Source organism: Hyla sarda, chromosome 4, assembly GCF_029499605.1.
Source record: "Hyla sarda isolate aHylSar1 chromosome 4, aHylSar1.hap1, whole genome shotgun sequence".
Classification (NCBI taxonomy): Eukaryota; Metazoa; Chordata; class Amphibia; order Anura; family Hylidae; genus Hyla; species Hyla sarda.
Genome location: NC_079192.1, coordinates 100,261,678 through 100,271,858, shown reverse-complemented (window position 1 = coordinate 100,271,858; position 10,181 = coordinate 100,261,678). Strand labels below are relative to the sequence as shown.

At 46.8% G+C, this 10,181-nt stretch overlaps 1 protein-coding gene across 1 annotated transcript in view; it reads left to right on the top strand.

Moving 5' to 3' along the window:
• Positions 1-257: 257 nt before the first annotated feature.
• Positions 258-10,181, top strand: part of PLEKHO2 (pleckstrin homology domain containing O2) — a 102,370-nt gene continuing 92,446 nt past the window's right edge. The window contains exon 1 of the mRNA XM_056571763.1: positions 258-1,039. Coding sequence (XP_056427738.1) covers positions 1,031-1,039 — 9 coding nt within the window. The 5' untranslated portion in view covers positions 258-1,030. The remainder of the gene's footprint in view (positions 1,040-10,181) is intronic.

Sequence of the window (10,181 nt, the reverse complement as noted above, 5' to 3'; positions counted from 1 at the left end):
TGCGACAGTCGCAAAACAGTCGCATCGCATGAAAAAAGCTACAAAATTTACTCCAGCTCAGACATGGAGCAGAAAAAGCTACTACCAAAGCAAAAAAAAGAAAAAGTGCTTATGTGAAAGAAATTTAACAACAGGCTGAAAGCAGTTGATAAATAAGTCGCACATAAGCAAAAAAAATAGTAAGAAAAAAATAACTAAAAAAAAGGGATACATAAGCAAACATTGACAAATGTCCCCCATAGTGACTATTCTATCAGTCAAGGATGGTGGGATAGGGAGAAGCCACAAGGGACCACTCCCAATGGCTCAGGTTCAGGCAGCATGATGGTGATGACAGGTTCACTTTAAAGACCCCTTTCAGATGTTAGTAGCTTAAAGTGCAGTTGTTAATGTCTCCTTAGGGCCACTTTTACAGTGCAGCATTGTGCTCCTTAGTGGATCAGTATTTGTCAAAAATCAAAACTAGAAGTTGAACCTACAGACAGAGAAAATGGTAATGGTAAGATTTGTATCACTTCTGTGTTTCCAATCTATTCCCGTTTCTGTTTACAAATACATATAATATAAACCAAAATACTGCAATGTTTCCCAGAAGGAAAAAGTGAATTAAGCATTTTCTATAATTGCGCCTTTAGGTTTCGACTGCACCTACAGAATATAACATCTTTTTTAAGCCTATGCAATGTTCCTTTTAGCCAAGACAGTCAGTAACAGATCAGATCACTGTTATGTTGCTACACTGCTCTGTACTTTCAGTTCACTGACTCAACTTCATTTCAACCACCGGAAACCCAAGTTTTTTAAGCAGAGGTTTTGTTAGCATCAGAGAAAGAGGAATCGAGCAGAGCGAAGGGAGGAGAGCTGAGAGCTGGGGCTGAGAAGGTTCCTCTTGCTCAGCCTGTCAGGGCCTAAGGTCCAGCCTGGGTGGGTGGGGAGTGCGGTGAAGGGGGTGCATGGAGGACGACATCTGGCTTCCCTTCCTGTAGAGAAGTCCTAGGGCTGGGCAGCGTATCCTGGGGACAGGCTCACCATGGAAGATGTAAGTTACACACCAGCATCTCTTATTAACCCATCCTTCATTGTCACCTGTTTATTGAATCACTGCTCACTTGAATATCCAGCAGGATGGGCTTGTTAACCCTTTCCTTCCACAGGGATGAAGTGATGCTGTTCATGACCTTCTGCTATTGCTAAGAGTCCAGTAGTAAAAGTAAACTTCAGTTGCCACTTCTTCGCCAGCAGTGTGTTAGTCTAAAAAAAAACAATGTGGGGGAACACAGCATTACAAACGAGAACTCCAGTAAACAAGCAGCATACCGCAATTGTTCTCCTAGTTTTAGGCACTGAGATTGAGCTGCTTGTCATACGTGATACATGACTTCCTCCCCACTGCAGGCATGAAACAGTTAAGTAGGTGTCCTCTTCTGCGCACCGCAGAACCCTGGTTATGTACTTAAATAAAGATGCTGAGCCCAAGCATTACAAGGAGCTGCCTGTGATCCTTCTCCGCGCTGCCAGATATCCTACTTACGTAGTGACGAGAAGGAAAAGTACAAACCACAGTGAGGTCGCCTCATTAATATTACTATTATTATTCAGATATGGAGAAATAGGCTAGATCAGTGGTCTTCAACCTGCGGAGCTCCAGATGTTGCAAAACTACAACTCCCAGCATGCCCGATAAGAGAAGATAGAAGCATTCATCATAGATCAGTAGAGCTGGTAGTCATGGTGTCCTGTTTTCTTAGATTGCTGGCTGCACAGAAGGGGTTACTGTACCAGCAGCTGTGTGTCAAGCTGTTGTAGCTTCTCCAGATTGTACTCTGAATTCTGCAATGTTTTTCAGCTGATTAAAAGTTTCCATCTCCATTGCTGAGACACTGCACTTTCACACAAGCAATCCAGAGAAGCTCGGATAGAATTCAAATAGTGTAACTATTATAATGGATTGTAACAAGGATATCATATTATAATGTCTGCGTAAATTCTAATAAATTAATCTATTTAACCCCTTAAGGACCCAGCCACTTTTCACCTTAAGGACGCAGCCCTTTTTTGCACATCTGACCACTGTCACTTTAAGCATTAATAATTCTGGGATGCTTTTACTTTTCATTCTGACTCCGAGAACGTTTTTTCGTGACATATTCTACTTCATGTTAGTGGTATATTTTCGTTGATACTTACATAATGTCTTGGTGAAAAATTCCAAAATTTTATGAAAAATTAGAAAATTTGACATTTTTTTTACTTTGAAATTCCCTGCTTATAAGGAAAATGGACATCCCAAATAAATTATATTTTTATTCACATATAAAATATGTCTACTTTATGGTTGCATCATAAAGTTCACATGTTTTTACTTTTGGAAGACATCAGAGGGCCTAAAAGTTCAGCAGCAATTTTCCCAAAAAATTTCAAAATCAGAATTTTTCAGGGACCAGTTATGTTTTGAAGTGAATTTGAAGGGCCTTACTTTTAGAAATACCCCCCAAATGACCCCATTATAAAAACTGCACCCCTCAAAGTATTCAAAATGACATTGAGTAAGTGTGTTAACCCTTTAGGTGTTTCATAGGAATAGCAGCAAGGTGAAGGAGAAAATCTTAATTTTTTACACTCGCATGTTCTTGTAGACCCAGTTTTTTAATGTTTACAAGGGGTAAAAGGAGAGAAATCTTCCTAAAATTTGTAACCCAATTTCTCTCAAGTAAGGAAATACCTCATATGTGTATGTCAAGTGCTCTGTGGGTGCACTAGAGTGCTCAGAAAGGAAGGAGCGACAGTGGGATTTTGGAGAGTGAGTTTTTCTGAAATGGTTTTTGGGGGGCATGTCACATTTAGGAAGCCCCTAACAGTGGACCCCCCACATGTGACACCATTTTGGAAACTACACCCCTCACAGAATTTAATAAGGGGTGCAGTGAGCATTTACACCCCACTGGCGTTTGACAGGTCTTTGGAACAGTGGGCTGAGCAACTGAAAAATTACATTTTTCTTTTTCACGGACCACTGTTCCATAAATCTGTCAGACACCTGTGGGCGTAAATGCTCATTGTACCCCTTATTACATTACATGAGATGTGTAGTTTCCAAAATGGGGTCACATGTGGGGGGGGGGGTCGATTGCTCTGGCACTATGGGGGCTTAGTAAACACACGTAGCCTTCAATTCCGGACAAATTTTCTCTTCAAAAGCCCAATGGCGCTCCTTCTCTTCTGAACATTGTAGTGCACCCGCAGAGCACTTTACATCCACATATGGGGTATGTTCTAACTCAGAAGAAATGGGGTTAAAAATTTTGGGGGGCTTTTTTTCCTATTTTTCCTTGTGAAAATGAAAAATTTAGGTTAACAGCAGCATTTTAGTTAAAACATTTTTTTTTTTCATTTTCCCATCCAACTATAACGAAAATTCATCAAACACCTGTGGGGTGTTAATGCTCACTATATCCCTTGTTACATTGTGTGGGGGGTTTAGTTTCCAAAATGGGGTTCACACGTGGGTATTTATTTTTTTGCATTTGTGTCAGAACCGCTGTAAAATCAGCTACCCCTGTGCAAATCACCAATTTAGGCCTCAAATGTACATAGTGCGCTCTCACTCCTGAGCCTTGTTGTGCGTCCGCAGAACATTTTACGTCCACATATGGGGTATTTCCGTACTCAGGAGAAATTGCATTACAAATTTTGGGGGTCTTTTTTTCCTTTTACCTCTTGTGAAAATAAAAAGTATGGGGCAACACCAGCATGTTAGTGTAATTTTTTTTTATTTTGTTACACTAACAGGCTGGGATAGACCCCAACTTTTCCTTTTCATAAGGGGTAAAAGTAGAAAAAGACCCCCAAAATATGTAACGCAATTGCTCCTGAGTACGGAAATACCCCATATGTGGCCCTAAACTGTTTCCTTGAAGTACGACAGGACTCCGAAGTGAGAGAGCGCCATGCGCATTTGAGGACAATATTAGGGATTGCACAGGGGTGGACATACAGTGGGGATCAAAAGTTTGGGCATCACAGGTAAAAAATTTGTATTAATGTTCATAAAGAAGCCAAGGAAAGATGGAAAAATCTCTAAAAGGCATCAAATTACAGATTAGACATTCTTATAATATGCCAACAAAAGTTAGATTTTATTTCCATCATTTACACTTTCAAAATAACAGAAAACAAAAAGATGGCGTCTGCAAAAGTTTGGGCAGCCTGCAGAATTTTTAGCATGCACTGCCCCCTTTGCAAAGCGGAGACCTGCCAGTGTCATGGATTATTCTCAATCATCATCTGGGAAGACCAGGTTATGTCAATCTCAAAGGTTTTAAATGCCCAGACTCATCTGACCTTGCCCCAACAATCAGCACCATGGGTTCTTCTATGCAGTTGTCTAGAAATCTGAAACTGAAAATAATTGACGCTCACAAAGCTGGAGAAGGCTATAAGAAGATAGCAAAATGTTTTCAGATGTCAGTATCCTGTTAGGAATGTAATTAAGAAATGGCAGTCATCAGGAACAGTGGAAGTTAAAGCAAGATCTGGAAGACCAAGAAAAATATCAGACAGAACAGCTCGCAGGATTGTGAGAAAAGCAATTCAAAACCCATGCTTGACTGCACAATCCCTCCATAAAGATTTGGCAGACACTGGAGTTGTGGTACACTATTCCCCTATAAAGAGATACTTGTACAAATATGGTCTTCATGGAAGAGTCATCAGAAGAAAAAATCAGCATTTGAACTTGGCAAATGAACATATAGACAAGCCTGATGCATTTTGGAAACAAGTTATGTGGACCGATGAGGTTAAAATTGAGCTTTTTGGCCAGAATGAGCAAAGGTAGGTGTCACGATGCCGGCTGGCAGGTAGTGGATCCTCTGTGCCAGAGAGGGATTGGCGTGGACCGTGCTAGTGGACCGGTTCTAAGCCACTACTGGTTTTCACCAGAGCCCGCCGCAAAGCGGGATGGTCTTGCTGCGGCGGTAGTGACCAGGTCGTATCCACTAGCAACGGCTCACCTCTCTGGCTGCTGAAGATAGGCGCGGTACAAGGGAGTAGGCAAAAGCAAGGTCGGACGTAGCAGAAGGTCGGGGCAGGCAGCAAGGATCGTAGTCAGGGGCAACGGCAGAAGGTCTGGAAACACAGGCAAGGAACACACAAGGAACGCTTTCACTGGCACTAAGGCAACAAGATCCGGCAAGGGAGTGCAGGGGAAGTGAGGTGATATAGGGAAGTGCACAGGTGAACACACTAATTGGAACCACTGCGCCAATCAGCGGCGCAGTGGCCCTTTAAATCGCAGAGACCCGGCGCGCGCGCGCCCTAGGGAGCGGGGCCGCGCGCGCCGGGACAGAACAGACGGAGAGCGAGTCAGGTAGGGGAGCCGGGGTGCGCATCGCGAGCGGGCGCTACCCGCATCGCGAATCGCATCCCGGCTGGCAGCGGAATCGCAGCGCCCCGGGTCAGAGGACGTGACCGGAGCGCTGCCGCGGGGAGAGTGAAGCGAGCGCTCCGGGGAGGAGCGGGGACCCGGAGCGCTCGGCGTAACAGTACCCCCCCCCTTGGGTCTCCCCCTCTTCTTAGAGCCTGAGAACCTGAGGAGCAGACTTTTGTCTAGGATGTTGTCCTCAGGTTCCCAGGATCTCTCTTCAGGACCACAACCCTCCCAGTCCACTAAAAAAAAATTTTTCCCTCTGACCTTTTTGGCAGCTAAAATTTCTTTGACCGAGAAGATGTCCGAGGAGCCGGAAACAGGAGTGGGAGGAACAGATTTGGGAGAAAAACGGTTGAGGATGAGTGGTTTGAGAAGAGAGACGTGAAAGGCATTAGGGATACGAAGAGAGGGAGGAAGAAGAAGTTTATAAGAGACAGGATTAATTTGACACAAAATTTTGAAAGGACCAAGATAGCGTGGTCCCAACTTGTAGCTAGGGACACGGAAGCGGACATATTTAGCGGAGAGCCATACCTTGTCTCCAGGGGAAAAAACGGGGGGAGCTCTTCTTTTCTTATCCGCGAACTTCTTCATGCGTGATGAAGCCTGTAAGAGAGAATTTTGGGTCTCTCTCCATATGATGGAAAGGTCACGAGAAATTTCATCCACAGCGGGCAGACCAGAGGGCAAGGGAGTAGGGAGGGGGGGAAGAGGGTGACGGCCGTACACCACGAAAAATGGGGATTTGGAGGAAGACTCAGAGACCCTGAAGTTATACGAGAATTCGGCCCATGGGAGGAGATCTGCCCAGTCATCCTGGCGGGAGGAAACAAAATGTCGCAAATAATCACCCAAGATCTGGTTAATCCTTTCTACTTGTCCATTGGACTGGGGATGATATGCAGAAGAAAAATTTAATTTAATCTTGAGTTGTTTACAGAGAGCCCTCCAGAATTTAGACACGAATTGGACGCCTCTATCCGAGACAATCTGCGTAGGCAACCCGTGAAGACGAAAAATGTGTACAAAAAATTGTTTAGCCAACTGAGGCGCAGAAGGAAGACCAGGAAGAGGGATGAAATGTGCCATTTTGGAGAATCGATCAACGACCACCCAAATAACAGTGTTGCCACGGGAAGGGGGTAAATCAGTAATGAAATCCATACCAATCAGAGACCAAGGCTGTTCGGGGACAGGCAGAGGATGAAGAAAACCAGCGGGCTTCTGGCGAGGAGTCTTATCCCGGGCACAGATAGTGCAGGCTCGCACAAAGTCCACAACATCCGTCTCCAGAGTCGGCCACCAATAGAAGCGGGAGATGAGTTGCACAGATTTCTTGATACCCGCATGACCTGCGAGATGGGAGGAGTGACCCCATTTGAGGATTCCGAGGCGTTGGCGAGGAGAAACAAAGGTCTTTCCTGGAGGAGTCTGCCTGATGGAGGCAGGAGAAGTGGAGATCAGGCAGTCAGGTGGAATGATGTGTTGCGGAGAGAGTTCAACTTCTGAGGCATCCGAGGAACGAGAGAGAGCATCGGCCCTAATGTTCTTATCGGCAGGACGAAAGTGAATCTCAAAATTAAATCGGGCAAAGAACAGAGACCACCGGGCCTGGCGAGGATTCAGCCGTTGGGCAGACTGGAGGTAGGAGAGGTTCTTGTGGTCGGTGTAGATAATAACAGGAGAACTTGATCCCTCCAGCAGATGCCTCCATTCCTCAAGTGCTAATTTAATGGCTAGAAGCTCTCGATCCCCGATGGAGTAGTTCCTCTCCGCTGGAGAGAAGGTCCTAGAGAAAAAACCACAAGTGACAGCATGCCCGGAAGAATTTTTTTGTAGAAGAACAGCACCAGCTCCCACTGAGGAGGCATCAACCTCCAATAGGAAGGGTTTGGAAGGGTCAGGTCTGGAGAGGACGGGAGCCGAAGAAAAGGCAGACTTGAGTCGTTTAAAGGCGTCTTCTGCTTGAGGAGGCCAGGACTTGGGATCAGCATTTTTTTTGGTTAAAGCCACGATAGGAGCCACAATGGTAGAAAAATGTGGAATAAATTGCCTGTAATAATTGGCGAACCCCAAAAAGCGTTGGATAGCACGGAGTCCGGAGGGGCGTGGCCAATCTAAGACGGCAGAGAGTTTGTCTGGATCCATCTGTAGTCCCTGGCCAGAGACCAAATATCCTAGAAAAGGAAGAGATTGGCATTCAAACAGACATTTCTCAATTTTGGCATAGAGTTGGTTGTCACGAAGTCTCTGAAGAACCATACGGACATGCTGGCGGTGTTCTTCTAGATTGGCAGAAAAAATTAGGATATCGTCCAGATATACAACAACACAGGAGTATAACAGATCACGAAAAATTTCATTGACAAAGTCTTGGAAGACGGCAGGGGCGTTGCACAGTCCAAAGGGCATGACCAGATACTCAAAGTGTCCATCTCTGGTGTTAAATGCCGTTTTCCACTCGTCCCCTTCTCTGATGCGGATGAGGTTATAGGCGCCTCTTAAGTCCAATTTAGTGAAGATGTGGGCACCTTGGAGGCGATCAAAGAGTTCAGAGATGAGGGGTAAGGGGTAGCGGTTCTTAACCGTGATTTTATTAAGACCGCGGTAGTCAATGCAAGGACGTAGGGAGCCATCTTTTTTGGACACAAAGAAAAATCCGGCTCCGGCAGGAGAGGAGGATTTACGGATAAAGCCCTTTTTTAGATTCTCCTGGACGTATTCGGACATGGCAAGAGTCTCTGGGGCAGAGAGAGGATAAATTCTGCCCCGGGGTGGAGTAGTGCCCGGGAGGAGGTCGATAGGGCAATCATAAGGCCTGTGAGGAGGTAGAGTCTCAGCTTGTTTTTTGCAGAAAACATCCGCGAAGTCCATATAGGCCTTAGGGAGACCGGTTACTGGAGGAACCACAGAGTTACGGCAAGGGTTACTGGGAACCGGTTTTAGACAGTTCTTGGAACAAGAGGACCCCCAACTCTTGATCTCCCCAGTGGACCAATCCAGGGTAGGGGAATGAAGTTGAAGCCAGGGAAGTCCAAGGAGAATTTCCGAGGTGCAATTGGGGAGGACCAAAAGTTCAATCCTCTCATGATGAGATCCGATGCTCATAAGAAGGGGCTCCGTGCGGAAACGTATGGTACAGTCCAATCTTTCATTATTTACACAATTGATGTAGAGGGGTCTGGCGAGACTGGTCACCGGGATGTTGAACCTGTTGACGAGAGAGGCCAAAATAAAATTTCCTGCAGATCCAGAGTCCAAGAAGGCCACTGTAGAGAAGGAGAAGGCAGAGGCAGACATCCGCACAGGCACAGTAAGACGTGGAGAAGCAGAGTAGACATCAAGGACTGTCTCACCTTTGTGCGGAGTCAGCTTACGTCTTTCCAGGCGGGGAGGACGGATAGGACAATCTCTCAGGAAGTGTTCGGTACTAGCACAGTACAGGCAGAGGTTCTCCATACGGCGTCGTGTCCTCTCTTGAGGTGTCAGGCGAGACCGGTCGACCTGCATAGCCTCCACGGCGGGAGGCACAGGAACAGATTGCAGGGGACCAGAGGAGAGAGGAGCCGAGGAGAAGAAACGCCTCGTGCGAACAGAGTCCATATCTTGGCGGAGTTCCTGACGCCTTTCGGAAAAACGCATGTCAATGCGAGTGGCTAGGTGAATAAGTTCATGTAGATTAGCAGGAATTTCTCGTGCGGCCAGAACATCTTTAATGTTGCTGGATAGGCCTTTTTTGAAGGTCGCGCAGAGGGCCTCATTATTCCAGGACAATTCTGAAGCAAGAGTACGGAATTGTACGGCATACTCGCCAACGGAAGAATTACCCTGGACCAGGTTCAACAGGGCAGTCTCAGCAGAAGAGGCTCGGGCAGGTTCCTCAAAGACACTTCGGATTTCCGAGAAGAAGGAGTGTACAGAGGCAGTGACGGGGTCATTGCGGTCCCAGAGCGGTGTGGCCCATGACAGGGCTTTTCCGGACAGAAGGCTGACTACGAAAGCCACCTTAGACCTTTCAGTGGGAAACAGGTCCGACATCATCTCCAGATGCAGGGAACATTGGGAAAGAAAGCCACGGCAAAACTTAGAGTCCCCATCAAATTTATCCGGCAAGGATAAGCGTATCCCAGGAGCGGCCACTCGCTGCGGAGGAGGTGCAGGAGCTGGCGGAGGAGATGACTGCTGAAGCTGTGGTAGTAACTGTTGTAGCATAACGGTCAGTTGAGACAGCTGTTGGCCTTGTTGCGCTATCTGTTGTGACTGCTGGGCGACCACCGTGGTGAGGTCAGCGACAACTGGCAGAGGAACTTCAGCGGGATCCATGGCCGGATCTACTGTCACGATGCCGGCTGGCAGGTAGTGGATCCTCTGTGCCAGAGAGGGATTGGCGTGGACCGTGCTAGTGGACCGGTTCTAAGCCACTACTGGTTTTCACCAGAGCCCGCCGCAAAGCGGGATGGTCTTGCTGCGGCGGTAGTGACCAGGTCGTATCCACTAGCAACGGCTCACCTCTCTGGCTGCTGAAGATAGGCGCGGTACAAGGGAGTAGGCAAAAGCAAGGTCGGACGTAGCAGAAGGTCGGGGCAGGCAGCAAGGATCGTAGTCAGGGGCAACGGCAGAAGGTCTGGAAACACAGGCAAGGAACACACAAGGAACGCTTTCACTGGCACTAAGGCAACAAGATCCGGCAAGGGAGTGCAGGGGAAGTGAGGTGATATAGGGAAGTGCACAGGTGAACACACTAATTGGAACC